Raw genomic sequence first — 17,204 nt, 5'->3', positions numbered from 1 at the left:
AAAAACTTGTTGCTTCCCTTTATTTTTTAAATTCTATTTATATCTAAAATTATTTCAATTGTTCTATTTCACACTACATTATAAATTATATATATATATATATATATTTAATTATGTATATATTTAATTATGTATTTAATTATGTATTTAAAATATAACAATTAAAACAGATTGTTATTAAGTAACATGATGTAGATAATTAAAAATTTTGGAGTTTTCCTTCTATAAAATTGCACATCTCTTGATCTGAGGACTTTTATAGATTATCAAATTGTTTCTGTGCCTATAAGGACTTACATTATTATAGAATTTAAATGTATACATAATAATGTATGTCCACTTTTACTTTCGTCCAATTTACTGGGCGAAGAGGAACCGAATGAACTCGTTCACCGTCGAAACAGATGTCCCCCCTGAGCAGTATATTGAAAAAGTGATCCACAGCTAAGGGTTTCTTCTTCGTCAGGTGTCGCGCGACGAACACGGCGGACGGCACACAGAGACAGCCTGACCGTCGGTACAAAATTGCCTTCTTGCATCGAGAATCTTGAAGTGGCGCTGATGCGAAAATTGGTTGCGTCGACACGACTCTATTTGATGGATCGGCCCCTGTGACCAAGATGAAACGGATCCGCTCCTGAGCCACCGACCAGAAAGAACTGCATCGCGTTACACGTGTACCCAGTACGAGGCACTGGTCGACTCAATTCTCCTCGTACCATCGTATCTTCTCGCAAATTGCTTTTTGGGAGCACGTATACTTGAAATTTCCTCGAGAACCAACCAAACACCCTACATAAAGCTATATTAATTTTGTATTATTGAACCAGAAAATTTATTTAAGATCAATAAATGGAAGAGATAAATTATAGCTTCAATTTTTCAGTAAGGAACACGAGTAGAAATAAAATGAGAGGGAGAGAGGAAGAGTAAAGAAGAAAGCAGCGAAGGATAAAAGTAGGCCAGCGATGGGTGAGATGCACGTGGCAATAAATTCGAAAGCAATCGTCGAAAAGTCGGTGGTAATCAAGCGGAAGTCGCGGAAAAACCGAGCCTCGGATACGGTCCTGATCGGAACAGATACGTTCGTTAGGACACGGACGGCCTGACGACGTAATTGGTCTTCCTAATGGCCCGCGTAATCCTTCTGGATCCAGTTGGGGCCAATTGAGAGCACACCTACGACCCGATGGGTTCTGGTTAAGAGCGCAGCGTTGATAAATGGAGTATAATCAAGGGTTTGCATTTACTGTCGTGCGGCCCATCTAATTGCTTGTAAACTATAGGCCGCGCACGGAAACGCCGCACAGAGGCAATCGGTAATCCAATTGTCTGGGCGAGCTTCTGTTTCCTGCCGCGTTCAACGTTTCTACGCGAACAGGGCCGATTTAAGGCCACCGCAGCAACCGCTGTCGCAGTCTGGCGAACTTTGCTCGCGTAGACGCCTCAGAAAGAGTAAGATTCGATCGTTTACATTTTTATCCTTAGTTTTGCTTCATTTAATCATTACTTTTGTGGCTGGGCGCTCTGACACTCGCCACTAGAGGGACAATGACATTTACAGTTTCCCCTCAAAGCACACAAGCTTCAAATTCGTTTCAATATATACTATGAAACGCGTTGCTTCAGTTTGCTGTGGAAGAGGATGAAAGAAGGAAGGAAAAGAGAGAGAACGATGTTTAAAAATGAAAGATGGAAGTGTGGTGGCCTTTCGACACTCAAGTTCACCACAACCACTTCTTGACTTGTACTTAAATCCACGTATTTAAAGCAGGGTTTTTTGCTGGGTAGCTTTACTTGACGAGTTCTCTAGCAGGCCCAAGACAAAACGTTCTTCTACTCTCTTTTCCTTCCATCTTCTTTCATTCTCACAGCAAATCAAAGCAACACACTTCGCTTTCAATATCGTAAAATGGGATTAAATGGTCGAACGAGCAACAAGAGAGTAATATTATTGTTAGTCAGTATCTTTTTGTAAATTTCTAAGAAAGAGTATGAACTAAAAGAAAATGTTTAATGATATTTAATGGTAATTGAATGTTAATTTATTCGTGGCAAAGAAATGAAGTAAAACCGTGTTCAGTATTTCCACGTAGAAAGTTTGGCTCGTTAGTGTAGGCGAGCGATAAAATCCTCTATCAGACGGCATAAAGCAATTACGTTTTGTTTTGCAAAACTGACGGCGACTACGATCGACTTTACGAGTTACCAAGTCGATATTGCCACGTCGAGATTGGACCTCGGCTAGATTACGATTTCATTTCGTAGCCTCGCCTTGTTTCTCCGCCGTCCACGGTGGGAAATTGTTCAAAAAGAGGAGCTCGTTCTCGGACCGACGATGACCCCCGCATCGATCAACGACAACGTGCACGAGATTCGAAGATTGAACCAATATATCGGCGCCTTCCTAGGTGAGCTAACCTCCCTTTCGTCCTCCTCGAATGAAAATTTCTGACGCGATCGACTCTCACATCCGAAATCTCTGTTCGTCTACTCAAATAAATTATAATAATTATTACCCTCCTCTCTGATCTCGTTTTCGATCAAATATTCTCGAGCATTTTACGTATTACCAATTTCGATCGCTAAATGTCATTTTGTCTCGTAATTTTAATTGAACAAATTTCAGACAATCATCCTTGATCTTATTTTTTAGGATTTTTCGAACAAATACTTTGTTTTGTCATTTTTGGAAGCACGTATTAATGGTTTTTGAAGATACAAGCTTTAGATTGAATGAATAAGTTGAGAGAATATAATTATAGATTTATGTTATTTCTTGTTCTTAATTATTCCATCTTTTTCAAGACTTCTGGGAATATGGTACGTAAATACGTGTGCATATATATTCTGATATATCTCGTTATACTGCTTTTTACCCTGTTAGTTCTTTGCATACTGTATCTCTATTTAGAGGCTCGTATCAACACACATTTATAAATAAATTAATTATAAATTATAATTTTTTAAAGTCCAATTGAAATGTTTAAAACCACGATATTAAGAAACGTTTTATTTTTTAAATCAACTCAATATGAAAAAAAATACAATAGCCATAGAATTTTAGCTTTGTTTAATTAAAATCGAGGAAAATAAATTTCATCAAATTTACAATTTTTTTATCTAAAAAATCGCCACGACATTTCGTTCGATATCTCAACGCTTCGATCGCGTCAGCTCACTCCTTTGGGTACACAAAATTATTTCCACGTGTCCAGTTATTGACGAACCTCAAAAAACACGCACGCACGGAAACAGATACCTTCTTTTTTCGCGGCAAAAAATATATTCACGCTCACTCACGTCAGTTAAGACAAAGGCAACCTTTCGCGCGCAAAGCACAACTCGTTGAACGAATTTAGGGCCGACAACCCTGTTTCATGGTAAAATTTCGCCAATAAAAAACGATAAAACCAAGGAGACAAATGTTTCCTTCACGAAGGACGCGATTCTTTTCATTAAATTAGTGACGCGACCAACAATTAACGCGACGCATGGAAAAACATAAGGAAGAAGAGGAAACAGAGGAAAGAAACACCCAGAAGGGTTGAAAGGGGGTTGACGATCGTGTTTGTTCGTGAAATTCCAGCGTCCCTTGGTGGCTTCGCGTTTGGCATCTCGCTAGGTTGGAATTCGAAGGCCAGCACAGTGTTGAAGAACTATTTCGACGCGACTGCGACTGAGATTGGTCTCATCGGAGGCATTTTGAATGGCGGTGTTTGCATTGGGGCGATCCTGATGCCGTTCGTCGCTGGACGAGTCTCCAGACCGAATATCATGTTCTGGACGATGCCTATTTTGATTTGGACGTGGTTGCTGATGATCAGCCACCATTGCCAGAAGGTAATTAACTGTTACTGTCGCTAGGCAGCTTCTGACAATCTTGAAAATACGAATTGAGATGCAAGCTGCGTGCAAAGGGGTGAAAATAGCCTTTGGAAATGTAACAAAGTGTTTAAGAAATCGTGGAACGTAGATAATTTGTTCAAAAGTGTAAAAACACTTGGAGTACATTTATTGCTATTAAATTAGCAATTCTGCAATTATTTATATTTGTTGAATAATTAAATGCATCATTCCTCGCATGGATTTTAAACGAAAAAGTTTGAAATCACTATAAGATGAAATAAAATTGGAATTACGTTACATATTGTGTACAGAGAGATTTAAAAAACTCTGTTTGTACTTTTAAACGAAGCTGGTAACCCATATGGTACCAGTTGTGTTATTTTTTGAAGTACTAAGATGATGATGATTTTTCTGAACTTTCAGGTTTTGTTATTCATAATGGGCAGACTGATCTGTGGTATCTGCGCTGGTGTTTTCTGTGTTTTCACGCCAATTTACGTGGCTGAAATCGCGAGTAAGGAAATTCGAGGACGTCTGCTCGGTTTGTTTCAGCTTCTCGTCAACTGTGGCGTCATGTACGCATTTTGGATCGCTCATGCTATCGACGAACAAACGAGCTCGTGGAGGTACACGTACATTTCGTCTTTATTAAGTATTTTCAGTGATCTGACACGAAAAACATTTGTTTGAAGTCGTCGGATCTCTGTTAAGATCAAACAAATTTGTATGAATATTTGCTGGACCAACTGCTGGTCGTTGCGTTAATTTAACCGTTTAATTTTCTCTCAGCTTGGTAGGTCCAGTTGTAAAATTAAATAGTTCGCTGGTAGTTGTAGGTGGTCGAAGTTTAATTGAATTGGAATTTGAATGCATGTTGGAACAACGTAAAATTATTTTGTTGCACGCCGTGCGATTGCGCGTGTAACGTCGCGTAGTTGTTCCTGTTTCGTGTTATTTCGAGTGTGCAACAACTCAGCTTAACGTTTTAATGCACTCTCATTTTATTTTTGTTAGCTTTCATTCGGCAGATAATTCGAAATTTCTATACTTTTAACTTTTTTTCATTATTTTCGACGATAAAAGAGTTACACATTATTAGTTGCACATTAACTTGAACATAAGACGAATTCTTAGAATTAAATTTTTTTTTTCTGATATCAGATCTTTTGATATTATTTTTTTAAACATTTCAGCATACACAAGTTACCTTCTTCTTTAGAAAAAACACATTCTTCTTACTCATGCCTTTATATTATCTTTCTACTATTGAAACTTGTAGCTATAATTCTTCAAATTGCAAGGGAAAATTAATTTTCAGCGATTCACAAATTAAATCACCCTCAAAACATTTTTCAATCTTCTTTTTCTCATTATCTCTTCAGCTTTTAGCCAAGAATCTCAAAGCTTTCTTTAATAATACTCTAAAAATCATACTTTTAAACGAAGAAAAAAGTTCATCGACACTTTTATCCGAACATAACCCTTTGACACACGAATTAAAAGACATTACAGTTCCACAAATCATAAAAGAAATTAAATCCACGTTCCAGAGACATCAACGTTCGCGACTGCACAGAAGACGTCTTCGTATGCCAAAGGGTTAAAGGGGCTAAGTGTGAAAAATGATGGAAATGAATTTCTAAAGCTTTAGACTGGCCAGCGAACGGCTCGATCGCCCTCGAGAGTGGCTCGATTTATTAAATCACGGTTGACACGGGCGTCCATTTTTCTGAGAGCCGCGCGTAAATCAAATTCTTTCTCGTAAAGGTACAGCGTGATCTGCGGGCTCGCGTGCCTCTCGATCGTGCCAGTGAAACTATTACCAGAGAGCCCGCTCTACTATTTGTCGAGGGACGACCAGATCAATGCGGAAAAATCATTGAGATGGTATCGCGGCGACACTTACGATGTCCAGCGCGAGATCAACGAGACGAAGCGACTGATCCTTGTCACTGGTCAGCGAAAGGTACGAACGATCCATTTCCAGTAACACGAGACGACAATTTCGTTCAATAATTGAGAAATCTAAATCACGACGTTAAATTCTAAGAATGATAGAATGATAGAATATGCTTTGCTTTCTTTTTTTTGGAAGATAAAAACGAATATGTCCTTCTCTTTGCACAGAATTTAATTTACAATACTTTATGTACGCTCCAATAAATTTCACAGACGATATTCATCAGAGTAATTCAAAAAGCTTTCGTTTTTTAAACACGAGAGTCGAGCATTTCATAATTGCTGTTCACGAATGTAAAATAAAATTTTGCTACACCTGTAATTACTAAAACCAGTTTCAAAATATTGTTTAAAGAAGGTTCCATTGGAAGCATGATTTTTAATTAATAAAATTGAGACACTCTTTTTCAGTAAATCAAAAATAATTTGCAAAGTTTACAAACGAACCTTATCGCCATACATTCCATTTTGCTGCTTCGTTTATTAACCAATTATTAAATTAAGAAATTAGAAAACCCCGTTTAACTCGACTACTACTAATGGCCGCCATTTTGGTAGCAGTTGAATCTGAGGCTACTGAAGAACCGCCGCGTTCTGCGCGCCATCGCGACCTGTTTTGTGACGACATTGGGCTACCACATGTGCGGCATCAACACGATGATATTCTACGCGCTGATGCTGTTCGACACCAGCGGTTCCGGTGAACTGACCGGAAGCGAGCAGACGCTGGTGGTCGGCGCAGTTCAAATATTTGTATCGCTCGTAGCCGCGTTCCTCGTCGACCTGGTTGGACGTCGCATTCTCTTGACCGTCTCGTCCCTTCTCATGGGAGTGTTCCTCATACTGTTAGGTAAATTGCGAAAAAAGATTACGAAATACGAATCAGAATGCGATTAAACTGTTAACCGAGAGGGACGTATAAATACGTCGAACGTAAACGTTATATGCTGTGTAATTAAAAAGGGAATCCCTCGGTTAACGGGTTAAGAAAAATTTTTATTTCCTTCAGAAGAAATCCTTTGGTTCGTTTAACTTGTTCTGAAGAGGTTACATGTACATATTGAGTTGACAAAAAAAGTATTTAGAGTACTCGTTGTGATGGTTTTGAATGACTTTCTGTCAATGTTGCGATTTTTTCTTTTGATATTTGGTATCAGTTGAATTTAAGTTTAGTTAAGAAAATAAGTGATCGATTGAAATTTAATCTCTTGTACGTAAAGATATGAATTTTATTTCTTGCTGTAAAATTGAAAATACTCTCTTGTCAATCCAGTATTCATGCACATAAAGAGTCTTGGAATTTATGTGAAAAATAGATATAAAATATAGGATTATATTTCTTCATTTGAGATTCAGGTTTGGAAAAATTGGAAAATCAACAAGTGGAATTTGACTAACTGACAGATAAATGAAATACTATTGATACAACGAACAAGAGGTTATTAACTACGTTTAAAACAGGGGAGAAAGTGTAGTGCGACATTTTTTTTCTACAAAGTTTGATTTTTCGACAAATTTTAACTGAAGTCGATTGAATAATTATATCGAATGCCTAATATGGATGTTACCACGTGCACTATCGGCTTCTTTTTAAATGTAGGGTTACTTTCATCCTATTAAACTCTTTATTTTATCAAAATCTGCATATTCCATTTCCTCGAGCAGAAAGAATCGCCTAAACAAATTTTATTTCACTTTTACAAGCTGCGAAATAAATTACTGGTACATTATTTTTTTATACGTGCAATTTTCCGCTAATTCAGACGCAATTTGTAATTTCTCGATAGAGCTATTTTAAATTAATTTTCTAATTTTTAAATCTAATGAATAATTATTTCCACGCGCTGAAATAGAATTTTAGAGAAATGTTTTTTCAGAGATAACTGAAATTTCGTTAGAAGCGTGAAATGTGGGGAAAACAATTTGCAATTATAATTTGGATCGATTCCGCGTAATTGGAATTGGAATACGTTTTCACTTTATACTCGTACCGACGACTTCTATAATTATTATTCGTTTCCAAATAATTAAGAGAGCGACCCGTGTTCACAATAACAGCCGCGTTTGACGATTGACGCTTATTACGTACGCGCATTCGCAATTTCGTTCGATTCACGTTAATGCACCCGTCGCGTATAAACACTCGATAAAAATCGAGAGCGGTGCATTTGTTTATTTCTGGCGGGCGTAATATCTAAAGAAAAATCGACTCGCACAACGCGAGCACATCTGCGATGCTGGCCACCGTCCAGCTTAAAATACGATCTCTTCTGCAATACTTTCAGGGGATATTATAGATCGTGCAACAGGAAACCAAAATAGACGATACATCCATTCCTCTATATCGAGTTTGCTCTTCAATCGCTAAATGAACATTTCAAAATAGAACATATATGTTTCGAGTGCAAAAATTTCGCGTGATAATGTTTCCCCTCGATCTGTATATGCAACCTGTCGCTCAGAAACGATAGAAATTAGATTCTCGATAAATCTTGGTTGAACGTGGCACGTGATTCAACAAATCATACTTAAGAACCGAATGTCAGCAGCAAATAATAAATCACCATTATATCACTTCTTTCAGCTTTTCCTTCAACTGCACAAGTTTCTAATAAATCATGATCCTAGTCTAGCTGTGATCCAATAAATTTTGCTCTACAAGCTAATGTCAACAGCATATTATGGGTCATTATCGCAACACTTGCCTTAACTTTCTTTTCAACTGTGTTTTCAACAAATCAAACTTAAAATGTAATATCAACACCAGAGCACGAATCATTCTTATAGCACTTTTGTTACGAAAACATTGTTAAACAAATATTATTGTAGCAACTTCTCTCAACTTCCTTTCTAACTCATAGCATTACAACTCAGTGTCAACACTAAATCATAAATCACCATTTCGTTATTTCACTTCAGCATTGTCTCCAACTCATGGTCCAAGAGTTCAATATCAACAGTAAACCATGAATCACCATCACATCCCCTCCTTTAGCAACTTAAATCAACATCTAAACCATAAATCACCATTACACCATATCTCTCAGCAACTTAGTATCAACATAAAACTAGAAACCAACGTTGCATCCTATCTTTCAACTTGTGACACAATCAAAGTGACACAATCATTGCGTCTCTTTCCCCAACAATTCAACACCAACTTCCCTCAACTTTTTCTCAACAACTCAGTATCAACATCAAGCCAAAAACCAACGTTGCGTCCTACCCTTCAACTTTCTCATCAACCCATAATCCAACAACTCAATATCAACCACAAACGACACAGATCATTGCATCCCTCTGCTTAATAACTTAACACCAACGTAAATCTCAACCATTTCGTTACACATTCCAGGCTGGTACTTCAATCTACGCGACATGGACCCAGAATACGAGGACATCTACTTCTGGATGTCGCCAACGTGGATCACGCTGACATTCGCCTCCTTCAACTTGGGTCTGGGACCAATTTCCTGGTCAATCCTGGGAGACTCCTTGCCAGAAGAAGTGAAGACCCCGGTTGTCTCGTGCGTGGTCGCCATTGGCTGGCTGATTTCGCTAATGGCGTCGATGACTTTCGACGAAATAGTGATTTATCTAGGCGGTACGAAGGTGATGTGGGTCTCTGCTGGCATATGCTGGCTCGTAGCGTTATTCTGCGCTATAGTGGTCAAGGACAACACTGGCAAGAGCCTAGTCGAGATCCAAGACAGCTTTCGCGTTCAAATCAGAGATCTGGAAGAGACTTGATCGCTATTCTACGACTTGAACCATATCTGAGATTTTTTTCGATGGAATTTCGGTTTTGGGACTTTGGGTGAATCATCGAGTGGATTCTTGTATATTGTATTGATTGGATGAAGAAATTTGGTAGTGGAAACTACTTTGAAAGTGTTTTTTAGTTAAATGGCGAATGGAGGATTAGGTTGGTTTGATGGAGTTATTTAACAGATGAGTGTTTGTATGTAGTGATTGTTGATGATCAACAGATCAGTGAGAATGTTACTGTTTGCTTTGTTTCTGATCGCGATGATTCCTCGAGCTGCGTTTGATCAGCGATTCGACCATTTGTTTGAACGTCTCACGCTTATTTGTCCCAATGTAATTCGTTATTTGTACAAATTTGTAATCAAAGAGTAATTTTTTTTTTAAGTAATATTGTGTATCGACAACAGGTTTGGTATTTAATCTTTTTATATTTAATTTGCATGAGTTTTAGTGAATGAGTTGAGTTAGAATTATTTTTAATTCCCAATTATAGTATATTATAGAAATATGATTTCTGCATGCAATGCTTCTGTTCTTCTCGAATTTTTCAAAGCCTGTTTCCTGAGATCGTTTCTCGATCATCTAATTTATTTTCATTCGTCATCGTTCATATTTTTTTATTGTATATATCATCGTAAAAGAATATTTCAGTAACTTTCGATTCTTGTAAACTTTTATAAAGCACGTTAACAGTAAACTCGTGGAAATACTGAGAAGGCACAGGCGTAAATAATTGTCTCGAATTTGATTTCCTTTCTATTTTCCCGCTTCCACCTCGATACGTAAACCGTTCAAATTGACGATACTGCCTGTCGTTGTTTTAAACACCACCGACTCGTAAACCTTGCAAGCAAATATTTGCTTGTTTACTTGAAATTGCAATCATCCTATCGTCAGAGTCCTCGTCCGAATTTATTCGATACAGCCAGCTCCTCGTTTATTTTCCATGCATTTTTTTATTCAGTTATTCGTCGCAATGAAATAGAAGACAATTGCCACGTTAATAGTAAAAAATAACGATAACGCAGTCGAACGGAGTCGAAAAGTTGTTAAGACGAGCGACAAATTCTTCAATCCTCAACATTTTCATATTCCATAATTTCAGTTGCATTTAAAAATCTTGAGACACATTTGCTTTCAAGTTCAAACAAAAAATAGAAATATTATCCCATTTTATATTTTACACACATATTATAAAGCATATGTGTTACACTGTTATATATATTAAAAATATTAACATTGCAAACTGTATTCACACATTTTACGTTCATCTCAGTACTAAAGCTTCGACTAAAAATGATCCTTATTGATACACCCGTTACAACAATAGCACAACTCAAAAATCATGTCCCATACAACAAATTTCTCTCAAGAAATGTTATCCTTCTACAACCAACAGCTTAAAAAAAAAAAAGAAAAGTAGCCACATTAGGAGTTGCGTCACAGTGGCACAAAATAACCGATACGACACGCGTCGATAGTCGGGTGAGTACCAGCGGAATCATTCGAAATATTCAGATAAAGCTCGAGCGCGTTCGACGTCGGCCTTCGAGTCACGATATTCTCGAATCCCAGTGACGAGCTGGTCCCTCGTTGCGCGGACTCAATGGGTTAACGAGAACGCTTATCGGATTCTGCAGCGAATGGCCGCGCGTCCGTTGGCCGCCTGCCAGAAAAGGCGCCGGCGAGGATTTCGCGGGCGTATTTTCTTCCGCGACTGATATATCGCGAACAGACGCAACGGAACCTCGTGCATCGTGTTTGACAGAAATAACACGCGAGACGCGGAACAGCTCGATCGAGCACCCCCGTTTAAATACCCCCGCGTCAGCTGCGACGAGCGCGTCACACCTCGACAGTTTCGCGTCCGCGTGAACGAGCACGCGTGCAACGAATCGAGAGGTTATTGTTTCGTTCGACAGTTTACGATTGAACCTTCTTAGGGAACAATGATGAACGTCGTGTGTCTTCTATTCGTTTAATTATTAAAGAAATTAGTCGAATGAAATGATGCCCTCTTCGAGGGAGATTTAAATCTATTTGAAACAACTTTTTGATTCGTAAATGGATCTGAAAATATGTAATTGCATGTGGATTGATTAAGGTAAAAGCTAATCCTAAAATTATAGCTAAAAAAAGGATATGATACTACAAAAGATTCAGTGGTCTGACCAATATGGGTTTCATACCACTTACAAATGTTTGATCGCAAAGTTTTATGGTTACCAGTTTTAATTACACGATGGAAGAGCAGTTAAATTAATTTTGCACACCAAGAGGCTGCAAACTGTGGTTGTGGCAAAAAATTGTACGTTTGTTGCTGTAATTTGATTGAAGTTTCTAATTTGCAAATTGTAAGAAGCGAAGACAGACGCAAATATTTATTAACGCGAGCACGGTGAAACGAATGGATGTATTCAATTAAATCAGTAGATATTTACAGTGATTCCGCGGCGCAAATAGCACTGCAAATCAATACAGTTGTATAATGGCGCGTAAAGCTTTTATTGCGACATTACTTCACATTTTTACATCCCATTTCTTTTATGTATTTTTCTCTATTTCGCTCGCGTACATCCTCGCTTTACGTTCCGTTCGTTCCTTTTTTTTCTGTTTTTTTTTTCCTACCAATACCATTTTTCGTTTCTCGCCCATCGCAATGGACGTTGCTTTTACTTTATCAATAATATCGAATTCCTTATCGATTTTGCCACAGTTCTGCACACGAATGCAGACACAAATATCAAAACATTATTCACGTATATCACAGATATTATTATTATTATTATTATTATAATTTCAATTTCAATTTAATAGAAATAATTTTGTAATTTCGAGCTAAAAGAAAATCCCACGTTGTTGTTAATATATGAAAAATACAATTTTCATGACAATTCGTATTTTTCATACATCCTATGAATAATAAATCACGTATTTTTAGTTTCAATTTAATAGAAATAATTTTGTAATTTCGAGCTAAAACTAAATTCCACATTGTTGTTAATATATGAAAAATACAATTTTCTTGGCGATTCATATTTTTCATACATCCTATGAATAATAAATCACGTATTTTTAGTTTCAATTTAATAGAAATAATTTTGTAATTTCGAGCTAAAACTAAATTCCACATTGTTGTTAATATATGAAAAATACAATTTTCTTGGCGATTCATATTTTTCATATATCCTATGTATAATAAATCGCGTATTTAACTTGAAATAATAATATGGACGTAAATTATTGAAATGGTGAATTCATCTTTTCCAAATTAATAATTCACGTTCTACTGATATCGAAGATACAAAGACCAATTATTAAAGAGCAGTGTAATTCCCCTCTCGACCAAGATATTTAATATTCATTTCCATTATTACGACTCGGTAGATTTTCTACAATCTTTTATTTTGTTCGTTTCGCGAAATTTCTAATTAAATTTTCGCAATTAATCCACTGATCTGTCGCGCGAATAAAATTTTGCAAAATTTTCTCTTTTCTACTCACCATAAACAATACACTGTGTCCCATTTCTCTGGATCTGAAACAATGGGAATAAAAAATTGCAATTAATTATTCGTGCTGCAACAATAAAAGTTGGTTACACGGGGTGTCCTGTTTCTAAGTGAAACCACGAGGAAATGTAATTAGCGGTACGACGCTACTGGACGCCAATTAAAAGTTTCGCATGAAAATAAAAAGTGGAAACTTGTCAAGGGGAAGATTTTTTTGCAGAACAAATTCATTCGATTTCCTTTGAAATTTCGATCTGAAATACTCTTTCCTTATTGCCGAGCTTCTCCACTTTCCTTTCAATTTTCTTTATACCCGCGTCGCTACGGGGGCTAATTAACCCTTTCCTAGATTTATTTTAATTTCACGTTACTTTGCAACTGGCGTACCATATTTTTCTTCTTTTTCATCCGTTTTCCTTTTTAAAAAATACCAAAAGCAAAAGGGTCTCTCCCTCGACTATAAAACGCATTTTATATGCGCGTAATTATAAAAATATGAATAATTACTGGCGTCCCGTTGAATCTTGGATGATTTAAAAATACACAAATTAAGGCCATTTGTGCACTTCAATTTTGTGCAATAATATTTCAAATGAAGGCAAAGTAGTGCGTTACAATGGAATACATCTGATAAGTATGAAAATAAAAATTAACAAATATTATTATTAATATTTGTAATATTTTAATTAGTATTATAATTTCATTATATTTACTTCTGTCGAGAGTACACAGAACAGATATCAGAGTTCACCAATCGCAGTAATAAAATTGGAAATTTTCAGAAATCTAAATTTTGCGGAAATCTAAATTTTCTCACAACGTTCGAAAATTTCGATTACCAACGACAAATTAAGTTGGAACCCTTGCGAGTCGTTAAGAACAATCGTATCGAGTGATCTGGTTCGCAGCAGAGATCGAAGCCAGGGATCAGCCGCGTTATATGAATTTCGATGGCTGCCAAAACCGTGTCCGTGTGTTTTAACGAATTCGAGGGACGTTCATTTGGTATTCACGAGTATTCGGTCTCATTTGTCCCGAGAACTGACAGGTACAGTTTTTGCATGCGAATCGGGAGCATTAGTCATGCTCGAAGGAGAGTAAAAAAAGGAGAGGGGAGCAGATTTCGGTGTCTCCTCGTCTGATTCACGCTCCACCCTGTTTCCTACATTTAAATTGGGGCAATTAATCGCTCCGTGACTTCCACTGGGTGAATTGACGTGGAAAACTGCCATAAATATAATATAATAAAATTGAAATACGTATAGAAATTGTTATTCCACATTATTATTAATATTACATGTTCCAGATTAAAACAAATTAAATTAATCAAAATATTTATTTCGCAAATATTTCAAACAAAATTTACACAAAAATTATTCAAATTCTCTGCTTCCATCCTTAAAGAATATCTCACCTACCCCCATGAAGAAATTATAATGAAAATGCAGTAAAAAAAAAAATGCTTGTAGCACAAAGGGTCGAAGCAAGTGACATCATAGCACGAGAGGTAGACGAGGAAAAAGTTTATGCAAAAAAGAAAGCTTATGAGTTCGTGTCGCGTGACGAGTCAGAAAGTGACCAACGCCAAAAACACAAAAGGTGATCAAAGGCGTCATTGAACAGGACGAGGCAGTCGAAAAAGAACCGTCGAAGAGGACTCTTCGCACTGTATTACTACTCTCTTTTCTTTTTACCATTATTCGAAAGCCATGTTAAACAATCTATTCAATTAGATCACACTATATTACATTTTATTATCATTATATAAATTATATTATTACTATATGACATTTTATTATTGCTATATTATTGCTATATTATTGCTACATTACTATATTGTTACAAAAATTGCGAAATTAAACGAATTGAAATATGAAGTTTTGCAGCACCCAGCCTAAACCTCCACCAAATCTCTCGCCAACCGACTTTCATTTTTTTAAACATTTAGAACAGTTTTTACTCGCTGAACAGTATAAAAACGAAGACAATTTAATAAATTCGATGTCAGAGTTTATTGATTCTAAAGATCAAAATTTTTTTTAAGACAGGCATCTATGCTTTAAAGTCTCGTTGAAAAAATTGTATTCAAGCGAATGGAGCATATTTTGATCGAACAAACAGCTTTTGAAAAAAGATATGCAGTTCTATACATTCACTTAAAAATCCGACATTTCATACGCTCCAACCTTGTATTATATATCAATATTAGTCCCTCGTACCAAATTACTTTATCAACCTAATTTATTATTAACAAACCAGAGATCATCTATTTATCGATATCCAATTCTACATTCATTCAGATTTTACAAAAGAAGCCTGCATCGAGGACTGAGCGCGACGACGAAAGACATCCCCTTGAAGGGCGTGCACGAGGGACGCATATCGCTCTTTAACCTTGTGCAGCAATGTCCACGCTCCAGGTTCCGTTCAGCCGACCGGAACTAATCGGCAGACGCGGAGTCGGCATCCCTTCACGCACCCTGGGCGCAGTACTTTTTTCACTACTCGTTCACAACTTACACAGTCTGACCCAGTTTTTCTTTTTCTTTTTTTCTTCAACGGTTGTAATGCATTCATTTACGACGACTTTCGAATTGCCTCGGACTAGATTTCAGCTGAGGCGTTAATGGTATCGCTGTCTATGCGCACTGGTGCTGCATGATTGGTATGAACATTTTTGTGCATCATTGTAGATTAGCTTTTCTTTTTTTTTTAGAAGACTGTATCGTTTGTTTATTGCCAAGGCTAGATAAAGTAGCAGTTTGTTAAGAAGCAACATTTCTTACAATTACATTCAACAATTTTCTTTTTTTTAAGGGTTGTAATGCATTCATTTACAACAATGACGACTTTCGAATTGCCTCGGACTAGATTTCAGCTGAGGCGTTAATGGTATCGCTGTCTATGCGCACTGGTGCTGCATGATTGGTATGAACTTTGTGTCATTGTAGATCAGTTTCTTTTTTCTTTTTTTTTTTTTAGAAGACTGTATCGTTAGTTTAACTTTTTTGTGTATCATTGTAGATCAGTTTCTTTTTTTTTTTTAAAGACTGTATCGTTGGTTTGTTGCCAAGGCTAAATAAAGTAGCAGTTTGTTAAGAATTAACGATTCTTACGATTACACTCAACAATTTTCTTTTTTTTTCAAAGGTTGTAACGCATTCATTTACGACGACGACTTTCGAATTGCCTCAGACTAGATTTCAGCTCGAGCATTAATGATACTTTTTTGTTGTATCATTGTAGATTAATTTTCTCTTTTTCTTTTTTAAAGGCTGTATCGTTGGTTTATTGCCAAGGCTAGATAAAGTGGCAGTTTGTTAAGAATCAACGATTCTTTCGATTTACGATCACACTCAACTATTTTCATTTTTTCAAGGGTTGTATCGTTGTAGATTAGTTCCTTTTTTTTTTTTAAAGGCTGTATTATTGGTTTATTGCCAAGGCTGGACAAAGTGGCAGTTTGTTAAGAATGAACGAAGTTCCTGGGATGGTAGAATAATGGAAGAAGGCCAACAGAAACTACCAAGGAATTCCGGAAATGATACGGCGCCGGAACATTTTCGTTTCAATTTCGTCGTTCCGAATTTTCAGGGGAAGTTTTTGCTGCGCGACGACCCCATCTAAATATCGACGCCGCGTCGATATCGAGCGTCTATTTAACTTCGAAAATTTCTCCTTTCATTCTAGAAATGAAGAAAACTCCTGATCCAATTTCGCCATTCCGACAGAACTCTGCTTGTGGAACAGTCTCATAAATACGAACAGCACGACTTTCAAAATGCACGATGGCCAAGAGATCTCAAGACTCTGCTGAGAGACAATTTTTTTTTTCTCATTCTGATAATTCTAAAAGAAGTTTGATAAATACGTAAAATTCTAAGAACACTAAATTTCGAGTAATTTTTACACTTTTAATATAACCTCTCTGAAAATAAAAAAGATGTTGCACGTTCTCTTCGCTGTCTCTCTAACGAAAAGGGTGCTGAACACCCTTCTGATGGTAATTTTAAAGAAAATTTGATAAATACATGAAATTCTAAGAATACTAGATTTGAAGTAATTTTTACACTTTTAACATAACTTCTCTGAAAATAAAAAAGATGGTGCACGTTC

At 36.7% G+C, this 17,204-nt stretch overlaps 1 protein-coding gene across 1 annotated transcript; it reads left to right on the top strand.

Moving 5' to 3' along the window:
• The first annotated feature begins 2,338 nt into the window (after window positions 1-2,338).
• Window positions 2,339-9,558, top strand: LOC143429897 (facilitated trehalose transporter Tret1). The gene is made up of 6 exons (XM_076905741.1): window positions 2,339-2,411; window positions 3,590-3,843; window positions 4,273-4,475; window positions 5,617-5,815; window positions 6,370-6,658; window positions 9,164-9,558. Exons 1-6 carry the CDS (start codon window positions 2,339-2,341, stop codon window positions 9,556-9,558), a joined length of 1,413 nt encoding a protein of 470 aa, XP_076761856.1.
• Window positions 9,559-17,204: the final 7,646 nt, after the last annotated feature.

This window comes from Xylocopa sonorina, chromosome 12 (genome assembly GCF_050948175.1).
Source record: "Xylocopa sonorina isolate GNS202 chromosome 12, iyXylSono1_principal, whole genome shotgun sequence".
NCBI classification, from domain to species: Eukaryota; Metazoa; Arthropoda; class Insecta; order Hymenoptera; family Apidae; genus Xylocopa; species Xylocopa sonorina.
The sequence above is the reverse complement of the archived record's forward strand: the minus strand, read 5'-3'. Positions and strand labels throughout refer to the sequence as shown.